General features: G+C 41.6%; 1 protein-coding gene across 8 annotated transcripts in view; it reads left to right on the forward strand.

Annotated features, from left to right (window-relative positions):
- The window catches only part of GATAD2B (GATA zinc finger domain containing 2B), a 1,632,840-nt gene that overhangs the window by 1,380,037 nt on the left and 238,633 nt on the right, over positions 1–14,170 (forward strand). For all 8 annotated transcript variants that reach the window (XM_044079739.1, XM_044079738.1, XM_044079745.1 and 5 more), the window contains one exon: positions 5,456–5,655. In XM_044079739.1, coding sequence (XP_043935674.1) covers positions 5,456–5,655 — 200 coding nt within the window. The remainder of the gene's footprint in view (positions 1–5,455; positions 5,656–14,170) is intronic.

Below are 14,170 nucleotides of genomic sequence, written 5' to 3' on the forward strand. Positions count from 1 at the left end.
TCAACTTCTTTGCTGATGAATTCAGCGCAATACCAATAGTAGCAGAATAAAGGCTCAAAATTAGGAACGCATTTTAAACATTACTCTGATTCAATGAAAAATAATACAATAACACCTTTTGTATCAACATGATTTTTTTGGACATTAAGTGTAAAACTCTGTCTGGATTTATTGACTGTCTGTAATCACGAATGATTTGCAAGTAAATCAGAATTGTTAGAAAGGACAGAACAAAATTATGTGCAAAATCAGGAAAAGTCTGTGAAATCAGGGACAGTGACAAGTTTTCATTACTCCTCAATGAGGTAAATAAAAGTGACCCATCACTGCTGCTGTTTGACGACTGCTTAACAGCAGTCACTGATCTGGTGTGCTGGTACCAGTGTTGCACAATGTATTGCTGAAATAAGTACAAAACTAGTATTGCTATGGCTTATGCTTTTGTGTGTGTGTGTGTGTGTGTGTGTGTGTGTGTGTGTGTGTGTGTGTGTGTGTTTGTAAAAATGTAAGAGTTTTATCTGTGTACACACACAGTAATGCCAGGACACATAAATTATTATTCTAAGTGTCAATAAAAACTGTAGCTAACAAGAAATTATATTTCAAAAGTAAGTCATAAAATGTATCCCAGAACATTCATACACTTAGATCTTCTAAGACTCTGGGGGTATCCCTACTCCCCAGGCTGTGTAAATGGATACAGAGAGCTCTCTTAATCATCCTTGACTGTGTGGGAGCCCCACAAACACTGTTGTTTGAAGAAAAATGAGAAGGGTTGGGAGGGTGGCCTAATGGTTAAGGTGTTTGCCTTGCAAACACAAGGTGCAAGGTTTGAGTCTCACAAGGGATAATTGGCTAGGCTTAAAATGGCTCGCAAAGGCAGTTAGCTTAGTACTAATCTATGAACCTATAAACCTATAAGAAAAAATATATAAATTTTTTGATTCTGCTCTTTAACCTGAACAGGGCTGTGATATGACCCTGTCAGGATAAAGATGATAATGGCCTCTGCTCTCAACTGCACCAATTCTAAAACCAGCCCCATTTGGATGTGTGTGCACAGAAATCTGCTGTAGGTTATAGGGGGGGGGGGTCTGTGGTATTATTTCTCACAGTCAAATCATAGATGTGTGCACATGAGGTCATTAAAGCTTGTGTTTGGGCTGAGGACAGTGTGGTCGTTTCTTTTACTTTTCTCACATACCTCAGCGGTGTATAAAGAAGATTACTACAGCCTGTGTAAGATTACTACAGCTTGTGTAGGAAAAACAAAGTAGAATATGTTACTGTAATCATTATTTTTCACTTTCCTCACAATCACACTTAGGACACAAATACAGCTGGCTGCCTTTAACAGTCTGGGTTGCGGAGTGAGGAGACGTACTATGTATATGTATATCAGCAGTCTCTTGAAATACATGACTGTGGCAATTTGAACCTTTGTCTTCATCCCTGTCTAACACCAGATGAATGCATAAGTAGTCTTTTGGAAGGGTCTGGGAGGCAGACAGTTCCCATATAGGACCTGTGTATCCAGACAACAAAGGTTTGTTAGTTTATTGTGAGCTACTGTTTTGTCATCTTTGAACATTAACCCTTGGGTACAACTTATGTCTTCATTGAAAGAAAAAAATAAAACTGAAATTCTTTTCTTATTTCCTAAATGGTTATTACGGTAGTGTTTTTGGTCAGGAAATGTATGTTGAAAGGATGCAATGAAAACTAAAGCTGAACAACAACACAATTTATTTACTTAATCATAATTAATTAAACAATTTCTGTTCAAGCCATTAAAAAAAAAAACTTTAAAATGCACTTCAGAGTATATAGAAAGTTATAGCTTCTTGAAAAAGCCGAAAAGTAAGGCAAAATGTGAGAAAAGGAAGAAAAAAAAGTAACGTGTATGTTATGGGTAGCCAAAGATGGGGAGTGGCGACAGGGAAGACCGGAGGCTATTGTGTGTATGGGAGAGGTCTGAAACAGTAGGCCCAGGGCACCATTTCACCTAAGTCCGGACCTGTACATAGAGTTACTGCAATATGTCATTGCTACAACTAAATACCAGTAACTGTAAATGTCCCTTTTTTGTGACATGGGCCAATGCAGTATAGTACACACGTCTTGTAATGTAAGAATATTGTAGCTAAAGGTCAGCCTGTGTGTACTACTCCTAAAAGTGTGCAGCATAAACTAAAAGGCTGTTTAGAAAGGGTGGCAGTGACAGGGAGATACATAGACTGGAAGTGCCTGGGGGGCCTCCAGCTTGACATCTGTTGGGGGCCCCCAAAATTCTAACACCGGCCCGGCAGATCACCCAGAAACACCACTGAACAGCATGAGAATGAGAACCTTGATTTTGAAGTCATGGAAGTGAGAAATTTTTGTTCCACACATCTTGATGAGCTGAGAGATCACACAGCCACAAATCCAGTTTTACAAAGGCACAACCACTTTATCAGTCAAGGATTGCCGTCAAAACAATCTAGTTTACCTAAAGAAGTGCAACCTTATTTTCCATACAGAAATGAGATTTTTGCTGACAATGGTATCATTATAAAAGGTCCATAAGTAATTGTTCCAAAGTCCTTGCAACAAGAGTGCATTACTGTTTTGCATTGTGGTCATCCAGGAACCGACTGTACCAAAAGAAGTGTGAGAGGACTAGTATTTTAGCTTTCTATGTCACAAGACCTTGAGAGAGAGTACTTTCATCTTGTTCTATGTGTAATAGTAGTAAGCCATATCAACAGAAGGAACCACTTAGCTCTGAACTACCTTTGTTGACTGTTGCTACTGACATTTTCGAGTGGAATGGTCAACATTATTTGGTATTGGTAGACTCTTATTCTAATTGGTTCAAGATTCACCTACTTCCTTACCTAGCATCCAGTACTGTCATTACTAAGATGAAGTGTCATTTTGCAGTCCATGGTAGTCCACACAAAGTTATTTCTGACAATGGCACGCAGTTTACAAGCCAACAGTTCAAAAGATTTCCGAAGAGTGGGACTTTACTCATATCACGAGTAGCCCAGAGTATCCCCAATCAAATAGTTTGGCAAAACGTGCAGTTCAAAGTGCAAAACAGTTACTAGAGAAGTCAAAACGAGACAGTAACGTTTTCTTGAATCTCAGAAATATTCCTGGTGATAAACATCTTGGTTCACCTGCCCAGAGACTTCTGTCGAGACAAACCAGAACCACGATACCTATCAGTATGAAGTTGCTGGTTCCACGTGTTAAGAACAGGTCAGTGAAAACCAATCTGTTGAAGAAGCGTTTAACCCAGAAGTTCTCCTACAATAAAACCAGCAAACCATTCAATCCATTACGAGGAGAAGTTGTAAGGATGCAAACATCCAAAGGTTATGATCGGATTGGAGTTGTGAAGAAGATTTGCTTGGAATCACAAGGAGTAGAGTTTAGGCATAATCGGAAACACTTGATGCCTGTATCCGAGCCTATACCATAGCACATAGCCTATGAGAAAGACTCTATCTCAGAGTGAGTTGTCCAGTGTTCTACTTCAGAGAATATTTCCATTCCTGTGATGAATCCAGAAGTTCCTGATAACATTTGTTCACCGAAGACTGTCCTTGTTGTTAAACCCACTCCAGATTGGTATGTTACCAGATCCGGTCGTATTTCCAGAACATGTTATAGATACATGGCAACTTGGCCATGAACATTGTGTTTGTTTCTAATCTCTGTAATAATGCATGTCTAACCCCAATGTTGTTTATTTTTACTAAGGGCAATCTTTTTTAAGAGGGAAGATGTAGATCAGTGATTTTGCACGTACCTTTAAGAAGCTGTCTACGGGCTTGCACAAATGTATAAATTCTGAGCACGTGCAAGCCTGGCTGTCATTTTGTAGTAAGCTGTTGAGATGTAAGCATGTATGTATGTAAGGCCTGTCTGTTAATCAGTTGGTTTATATTTTATGATGCTGGTATCCATCCTGATGTGTTTCTATGTAATAAAGCATCTAAACAAACTACCCTGCCTGGTTGTCATCTATGTTAGAGAGGGATGAGTGACATATACTATACTATATGAATGACCAGTGTATATATTTTCTAGTTCTTGTTTAATGAGGTATTAGTACCGGGTCTACTTGAGTTGAACGAAAGACCAGAAGATCGAAATCCGGAACGCCGAGACGAAAACAATGAAACCGCAGAACACCGAAAAGTGCGAAATTCAAAATCCCGATGTTACGGGAGTTTGAATTAGCGCTTTTAGTGTTCTGCTGTAGATAAGTGTGTGTGTGTGTGTGTGCATTTGTGAGGGGAAATGCTGTGTGTAAGTGTGCGTTGTGACTGTGGTGTGTGTGTGTGTGTGTGTGTGTGTGTGTGTGTGTGTGTGTGTGTGTGTGTGTGTGTGTGTGTGTGTTGTGTGTGTGTGTGTGTGTGTGTGTGTGTGTGTGTGTGTGTGTGTGTGTGTGTGTGTGTGTGTGTGTGTGTGTGTGAGGGACTGTACTGTGTGGGTGTGTGTCTGTGTGATCTCGGAGTTAGAATATTAAAGTAGGGGGGTGCAGGGGGGCTTGCCCCCCCGCCTATCATTAGTGTAGGTTGTTTTGTTTAGTAGTGTGGGACAGTTGTGTGTGTGTTTTTGTGTGTTGTGGGTTTTGTAAACTTACGTGTTTTTTGGTGTTCTGGGGTTTCGTTGTTTTCGTCTCGGTGTTGTGCGTTTCGTTCTTCTGGTCTTTTGTTGTTACGAAGTAGACCCCATTAGTATCAGACATATCTTATTTTTTTAAATTGTAAGAGGATGCTTATTTGTGGTAAGGAAGCAAGCGGAAAGACTCCAGTGATATGTATACATATATCCTTGAGCATGATTGTGCTGAAAAAGATCCTGAATTCTGCTTGTTGGGGAGGAAGAACAAATGCAACCACGGGCAAGTCAAGGAGAGTCCTCTGGTAGATCCCCTGATAAGATAAGAATGTGTGTATTTTAAACTAAACTAGCTGACCTAAATGTAGATTATTGCTGTTGATAGTCATGTAAGTATCTATATTAGATCAAGTGTAGTAAGTACACAAATTATTAATCACAGTAGCAGCAGATACTGACTACCTGCAGATACAAGCCAGCAATAGAATATAAAGCCCAGTCTTTTTAGCCTGGAAAAAAGTGATTAGTTTCTGTTGCTGTTTGTGCAGTGTAACTAAGTTTTGTTTATTGATTTTCTGGTAGTATTTCAAGATGTTTCGGAAGCAGTAAATTGCCAGTGGGCTGAATCTTCTTCAGGAGACTTAGGCATGAATTCTTCAATCTTGTACATTCCTTGCAGTAAATAATGCCATTTTGCTCTGTTATACCCCATTTGTGTGTGGTAGCTAAAGGATATTTTGGTATCTGTAGTCCTTGTGACTTTACTTTTTGATCTGACAATATCTCTGTTTTTCTTTAACTTTGGTTTGCTAACTTATTCTGTTGTTTTATCCAGGTAAATGTACTCCACTATTGAGAGTGGAACCATTTATTTGTGCTCAGTGTAACACTGACTTCACGCCACATTGGAAGCAGGAAAAAAGTGGGAAGATCTTATGTGAGCAGTGTATGACATCCAATCAGAAGAAGGCACTGAAAGCTGAACACACCAACCGGTTGAAAAATGCCTTTGTAAAGGCGTTGCAACAAGAACAGGTATGTCTGCATGAGACCTGAAAATGTATGTCTTCTGACTGCATTTTTGTTTTTGTTGTTTACTACTTGTAATATGTTGTAAACATTGTTTAGGTAATGTTCACAGTTATGATTTTATGACATTATGAATAGCAAGACTTTCACAGAAGACACCCAGCCAAGAGACAGATAAATTGCATGAAAGAAGACCTGAAACAGGCAGGCATGACTGTTGTAGAAGGTAGGAGAGTGGCTCTGAATAGAGAGAGAAGTGGAGGTAGTTGATGTGGCACACCAACCCCATGTAAAAATGGGAAAAAAATGAGTTGATACTGCTGTTACTTAATACTCAGAAGCATCAGAGGGAAGTAGACGGTTCTGCCATTGTAATATACTACACCTGGTTGGCAAATGTCTCATGTTTTTGTGTATCTAGCTCTGTGGTATGTTTACAATATTGGTATGGTTTTGTAGTGCATTTTATTTATTTTATTTTACACTTTGGCTTAGTGTGAACAACTGTACCTTTTCAGGGAACTCTCGAGGGGGTATTCATACTGACTAGGGGATTTTTTGGCCAAGACACTGGGGATCTTCCCTAACTCATTTTGGTAAGTGCATTGGTTCTTTTGCATCTAGCTGTGCTGCCACCAACTTAGGCAGATGGGGTCTTGGTTTAACATTCCATCCAAAGGATGAAAGGAAATATCCCCAAAAAGAAGAGTTGGGGGATGCTTGTTCCTTAGTCCCTTGTTCTGAGTTGCCACTTAAGTCTTGATTGTTTTTTAGTTTGTATCAAAGGAAAAATTGAAGCACTAGATGCCCAAGAAAGCTAAACCTTCAAAGTGAAACTGAGTCTGCTAGATCCAGATCTTGATGTGAGGATGTCTCTGGTTCTGCATTTGTTGTTTGGAAATGGACAATGACATTAGCCTAGTAATGGCAAACCTATGACATGCATGTCAAAGTTGACACATGCCACAATGTTTTGGGTGACACGTCAGCGATCACCAAGACCCAAGTTGCCAAAGATACTGCTTTGGCATTCGTTGCTCATGTGAAGTGCACTGAATTATTTTGTGCCAGGAGCTTTTGATGCACCAAACCCAAAAGGTTCACCATCAGTGCATTAGCCAGTGCCTTCAACCAAGCAACTTGCAGTCATCATGTAGCCAATTTATAGGCCTTCATTGGCAGCCCATTATCTGGCTGACATTGACGTTCATGGAAGACTTGATTAAGAAACTTCTTTACAGATCCTAGTCAAGAGTATGAAAGGCAGGTGTTAAGGGTCTTGGATACCATGTTTGAGGCAACAGTCTCTGACTTACTTTCATAGGCCACTCTTGGTTGCTAACCTGGTCATCATGCTGTATGGAGCCATCATCTTCCATATCCTCAGAAAAATACAAAACTGAGCAGGACATAAATCCGTGGTGCCTTCTGTCAGGAGTGAGACCTTTGGTTTCTCACCATCCTTAGTCACTTGATTGTCACCACCATAGTGTTACATTGAAATTAACAGCAGATTACACAGACAAACTGACTGTGTAACTGCATATTTGTAATTGCTGACAAATTTATCGAAACAAGCTGACCAAGCACTACTGTGAATTTAATTACATTTGCTTTATAACATGGATATAAGTGTCAGATACACTGCACTTCCTCAGCTGACTCAGATTACAAACTGTCCACCAAAGTGACATTGCAACCAGTTTTACAGTTTCAAAACTTTGTCCTTGATGAAAACATTCTTTTCCTGTATTGAAGCCTTCTTTGTATCCTTATCTGAATCCAGAGAAAACCAGTTCTCTGCAGCCGAAATGTTCTTTCAGAAAAGATCTTTCAGTAATTGGATAGTCTGTAACTTTTCTGTTGTGTTAACCTTGCTTATCCAGAGAAAACCAGTTTTCAGCATGCCGAAATGCTCTTTCATTGATAGGGTAGTTAAAACTTTTTTTTTTTGTGTGTTAGCCATTTCCCTTTAGCTTGAATATCTGTGTGCATTCAGCTTTTTAGTATATTTCAACAAGCCTCTATTGTTAATGCCATTTGATACAAAAAAATTCAGAAGTATAATACTTTTTGTTTCACACAAGTACATTCTATTAAACCAATGCATATTTTGTCACATGCTATTTCTAAAATATCACACTGTTGTTATGATTACCAAACCTCTGTTAACTGTGAAGGTAAAACGGTTATGCATGTTACTTATGCGGGAAACCAGTCTTAATTTACAAAATTCTATCAATTCCCCTTTTTATTTTGAAAACAAAAAAATATATATATATTTACAGAAAAATCATGCCTCCATTCATTACTTTCTTTACCACCTGCATTAGTTACAATAGATACCTGATTGACAGTCTTTTTAATACAAAGTTTAGCACATTATTATGATCAACAAAATAATGGCTGCTGCAGCATTTAAAACTGTAATTATGGTTTTCCACCATTCTGGAAATAATCCATTTAACCAATCACTCCAGTCACTGTTCCATGTCTTTCTAGCCTTATTAGATGCTAGTTGTATTTTCCTTAAATGTTGTTTGATGGATTCTGTCTTGTCTGGAATACAAGTACAGCAATCCTCGTTGATAAGAGCGTAAAGTCCCTTTCGCTTCTGCTGCTTTTATGTCATGACTGTAGAGCTATGGTTGATCTAATGTACCAATATTTTACCTTCAGGTAATTCTTTAGCTAATTTCATTGATGGTATTACATATCTTACATAACAGGTTGCTTCCCATTCCATAGCAAGCTATTTATATGCTTTTGTAATGCAAATGTATTATTTCCTAGCTACTTTGATTTTGCATTTACTGACCTCTACTTGTTTTGATCCTATCTGTTGTATACATACACCTCCTTTTGGAACTGTCCTTACTTTTAAGGTTGGAACATCTACTTTGTCTTGTTTGCCACAACTCTATTCCTGTTACTAAGTACTTTACTCTTTGGCTAGTGATGTACTTTTGCAGGTGTTTTATCCATATTTGATGCTTTGCTTTTAACCTTAAAGTACTGCAACTTGTACTTTTTAATCAGTCCTGCATTATCAGTTAACCCTCTTCTAGCCCACATCGCCTTATGTAGTCTCAGAGAATTTACTACATATGCACTGTCACTGTAAATACTTACTAGATGTAAATGCTGCAAAACATATTGTACAGCTTCTAGCTCAGCCCTTTGTGATGACATGTATCTTGGTAACTTAACCGTAATTGGTTTGTCTCTCTTTTGCAATCTTACTGTTGCAAACCCAGTATAGTACTTCCCATCCTTCCAGAAATGTGCATCATACGCATACACTGCAGGAATATATGACTAACCCCTTCAGTGATTTTGTTTATCTCACTGTCATTTAGCAAAGTTTTGATTGTCAGATATTTTGTCTGTCTTATTCCCCAGTAAATGGCCAAAAGCAAATGTTCTTCGTGTTTCACTGTTGCAGTCATTACCTGTGGGTTATTCCTGCTGTGGTAGCCCTCGGCTGGCCCGAATACCAGAGTCAATGTTCTTCTGCGTCGGCTGCTGTTGCTTGCTGGCTGACATCAGGTTGTCAGTGCTATAAAGGAAGGCAGTGAATGCCATTACATCAGTCTTTCTTGCTGTGGAGCCTATAGCAGAAGCAGTTCGCAAGTGTACTGGTCAGTCGCTACCAGAGTTTGAATTACAGCTGTAAACGTCTAAAGCTAAGTACCCCTTTGGGGATCCTTTTTTCTTGCACTAACTGATGTCCGAAAAAGTTAACAATTGTATCTGCTGTGGAAAGCAAATACCACACTAAAACTTCCATTCATACTGCATCACTTGTTTAGGCCCAGACCACAACATTGCCAGTTCTGTGCCCTCTTTAACGCTAGAACCATTTGTCGTAGAGCTCTTTTTGTAGTCAGGTATTTTCGTCTTCCGTCTTCACATTCCGAAATGGTGTCCGTCAGCCAACAATCTGTTGACATTCCGAAAAAATGTAAGGATAGAGATAGAGGCACACAAGGCTAAGCCTTCCGATGACTCTACCACTAAGCAGGTCATCAGTTCTCCAGAATTCAGTGAGGTGCTTTCACATCCCCTAATGCCCGATTTGATACCTTTGCAGGCCTATACTGATACCCTTTTGGAGTCCGGTATGCCGCAGAAATCTTTTTGTCCTCTCTTCCCCTTGAAATACTGACAGAACAGGATTCTGAGGAGTCTGACTATTCAGATTTGGAAGAGGAACAACCTCTTACTGCATATGAGGATTCAGATACAGAGGAATCCATCCCTTCTGCCTCCCCACCAGAAGATCTTTCTTTTGGGGAAACCCCTCACAACCTCAGGGAGCATTTCCACTGGGAATCCCAGGACTTCTCTCAGTCTAAGAAAAGACTAAGAGAGTTTCTAGACCTGCCCTAGCACAGAACCTTGGCCACCCTCCTATCTTAGAGGTGGTTGATGATGTCTTCCAGGAATCCAGCTTAACTCCTAACACCCTCCCACCTGCTCCCAGAAAACCTGACTGCTATTACAGAGTACCGGATTCTCACACATACCTGTACAGAAATCCTGCTGCAGACCCAGAGGTCATTACACAGGGACCAAAAGGAGCTATAAGGCTAGTTCTGCAAAGGATCCTACTCCCTCTGACAAGGACTCAAGAGGTCTGGACAGATGGGATAAAAAAGTATATACCTCTGCGACCTTGGCTATCAGAGCACTCAACTGCCATTTCCACATGTTAAAATATCAACAGCACACTTTGGAACTATTAAGATTTCAACCTCTCCTGACTGTGCCAATTCGAAAGAGTTAGCAGATTTACTGCACTCCACTTGTCAAGTGGCTAAACATTCTTCATACTGTGGTTATAATGCCCTAGAAGCCTCAAACAGGGCAGCAGTGTCAGGATCTGTCATTAGGAGACATCCATGGTTGAAAGAACAACCTCCCCCTGATCATGTCAAATCTAAATTACTTGATGCACCCTTGGATAAGGCCTGCTTGTTTGGAGTCAAAGCAGAAGAGGTTCTTAAAAAGATGGAAGACAAAGCAAAATCTATGCAAACAATAAAATATTTCCTTCAGGTACAACCTCCTAGGTTCAGTAGGAATTTTCCCTCAAAACACTGGTCCTTTCCTGCACCTAGCAGACAAGGTCAAGGTAAGCCCCGCAGGGACAGACCACCCGGATGCTTATCCCAGGGACAGCAGAGAACCAAACAATGGACAACTTTCACTCCAAAGGCAGGAAGTTCTAAGCCATCCCTCTATGGCAAAAACTCTCAATGACTCCCTCTCCCCCCTCTGCCCTCTTTTCACTCACCACAAACTAGGAGGAAGGCTCTCCCTCTGCAAAGAGAATTGTCTTTCTGTAACAAAGTACCAATGGGTTTTAAAGATCATTTCTCAGGGATACAAATTCTCCTTCAACGAACTCCCAGTTCCAAGAGGGTACCCAGACTTACCTCCAAATCAGTGGGCAGAGGCATTAAAACAAGTCCAAACTCTCATATCCCAAGTGGCAGTAGAACCTGTCCCCTCAAACCAAACATGCGAAGGCTTTTTTTCCAAACTATTCCTTGTTCCTAGAAGAGAGGGAACTTGGCACCCCATCCTGGATCTATCCATTCTGAACATCTTCCTGGTGGTTCCTAAATTCAAACTGCTACCTTTGCAGCAGCTGCTACCTATGCTATCAAAAAATGCCTGGTTAGTTACCCTAGAGCTAAAAGATGCCTACCTCCACATCCCCATAAGGGAATCCATCAGGACATTCCTTCGCTTCAGAGCAGGCTCACAACACTTTCAGTTCTCTACGCTACCCTTTGGCTTATCTACTACATCCAGGGTATTCTCCAAATGCTTAGCCCCAGTCATAGCGTTTTGCAGACAGAAAAATATACAAATTTACCCTTATCTGGACGACTGTCTCATTCAGGCAGATTGCAAAGAAAAACTCCTCAAGGACCTCCTCTTTGTCAAAACCCTCCTAACCTCCTTAGAGTATACCATCCACGAGAGGAAATCAAGGCAAACACCGTCCAGGAAGATCATTTTCTTGGGGGCACTGCTGGCCACAGCATCCCAAATGGCCTTCCTATCCCCAGAAAAACAGAGCTTCCTGCCTCTCTATTTTACCCAGATGGCTTCCAGATGTCACCTCACTATGAGGAAGTTCCTGCAAGCCTTGGGGTACATGGCATCTTGCATCCTTCTAATTCCTCTGGCCAGGCTTTACATGAGAAAAATTTACTGATACCTTAAAGAACCTTTGGTGTCAGCACTCTCAGCCTCTAGAGACCTCTCTACCTCTGATCCCCTTGCATAAGGGCCGTTCTCTGGTGGGCAGGGGCCTGTGCCCAGGACAATGGTCTTCCCTTCACCCTCCTCCCAACCAGGCAGACCGTTAACACCGACGCCTCAGACATAGCTTGGGGTGTTCACCTACAAGGCAGGTGCACCCAGTGTCTTTGGAATGCCCAGCACCTTTCCCTTGCACATCAACCAGAAGGAAATGATTGCAGTATAAAAGGCTCTGACATCCTTCAAACCCCATCTCAAGCCAGGGGTTCTCCTTATCAAAACAGACACCACCACAGTAATGTACAACAACAAACAGAGAGGGACCCGATCTTACCCTTTGTGCAGGTTAGCCATGAACCTCTGTCTGTCAGCCTCTTCCATGGGACTACATCTGATAGGACAATGCCTACCAGGGATCAACAACACTCTGGACCCCCCCCCAATGAGTGGCAGCTCCACAGAGAAATCTTTTTACAAATCACTCAGGCGTGAGGGACTCTGGAGGTGGATCTCTTTGCTTCACATCCCAACCATCAGCTGAAGAAATTTGGTACCAGGGAGTATCACCACCTAGCATGGAACACCCTCTTTTTGTACGCATTCCCTCCTCTGCCTCTTATCTCTAAGGTACTGATCAAAATAAGGGAGGAGAGACCAAAGGCCATTCTTATTGCTCCAGATTGCCCCAGACAATATTGGTACCCCTTACTGCACAGCCTGACCTTACAGCCTCCCAGGCAGCTTCCCCTGATCTCAGAACTCTTAACTCGGTTGGGGGGGTGGGTGCTGCACCCAGACCTGCAGACTCTTAAACTATCAGTATGGCTAATACTCTAAAGGCGAACAAGGGGCCCCTATTAAGCAAACAGGTCCTAGACATGATCACAGAGGCCAGAATGTCCAGCACCAGAAAATCTTATGTAGGAAAATGGAAAATATTCTTTTCCTGGAGCCAGTCCAGAGGGGGCAGTACCTCACAACCTTCCATCCCTCTTTTCCTGGACTACCTAGCAGAGCTACTTAATAGTGGCCTCTCCTTCCCCTCTGTTAAAATCCACTGCTCAGCCATTTCAGCTCATTTTGATACAGAACAGCCCCTGTTCTTCCATCCTTTGATTAAACAATTCCTCAGAGGAGCTTCTAATATCAGATCTCCCAGAAGGCCCACCCACTCCAGCCTGGGAAAAACTTTTTTTTTTTTTGGAAAACTAACTTTACCACCCTTTGAACCTGCTGTTTCAGCAGAACTAAGATACCTCTCCTGGAAGACTGTTTTTCTCCTAGCTATCACCTCAGCCAGAAGGGTTTCAGAACTTCAGGTACTGATGACCATTGAGCGTCATCATCTTCCATGCAGACAGGGTCTCCCTGAGGATTAATCCATCCTTTATGCCCAAGGTGGTATCTAATATAACTCTCAACCTGGCCATATCTACCCACCTTCTTTCCTAACCCTCAAAACAAGGGGGAAAGAATTCTGCACTCACTGGACGTGCACAGACACCTCAGATACCATCTAGACCATACTAAACCCTTCAGTTAAACAGACCCAACTACTTGTCAGCTTTGCCCAAGGGGCAGAGGGGAAGCCCATCTCCAAACAAACCATTTCCAAATGGATATCGCACTGTATCCATTTTTGGTACAGTTTGCATGGGAACCCCCCCCCCCAAAGTCTATTCAAACCCATTCCACTAGGGCAGCCTCCACTTCCACAGCATTCCTCAGAAGAGTTCCCACCAGGGACATCCTGGAAGCTGCCACCTGGACTTCTGTCCATACCTTTACCAAGCATTACCACCTACCTCTATTTTCTAAGGCTAGGGCAGGGTTTGCCTCTGCAGTTCTGCAGGGCATGCTGACCCATTCCTAGGTCTCTTACTAATCCTACCACCCCTCTCCTCAGCTTTAGGAATCCTCCCACAGGTGATGACTGCAACAGTGAAACACGAAGAACATAGTACAGTTGTGTACACTTACCATAATTGTAGATGTTCTAGTGTAGTCACTGTTGCAGTCCTGGTTTCCCACCCTCCTTCCCCCTTATGTCTTCTTTCTTTAGGGAGACATAACTTTCTAACGGTGGCTTTTAGCCACCAGGACCACTTTCTATATTTACTTGGGCCTCTGACTGGTTAGGACAAGAAAAGTTGATGTAATTGCATCAGCTGCCTTCCTTTATAGCACTGATGACCTGACGTCAGCCAGCAAGCGACAGCAGCTGATGCAGAAAAACATTGAC

The sequence above is a fragment of the Protopterus annectens genome, chromosome 8.part0 (assembly GCF_019279795.1).
Source record: "Protopterus annectens isolate FY-2018-M chromosome 8.part0, PAN1.0, whole genome shotgun sequence".
NCBI lineage: Eukaryota > Metazoa > Chordata > Ceratodontiformes > Protopteridae > Protopterus > Protopterus annectens.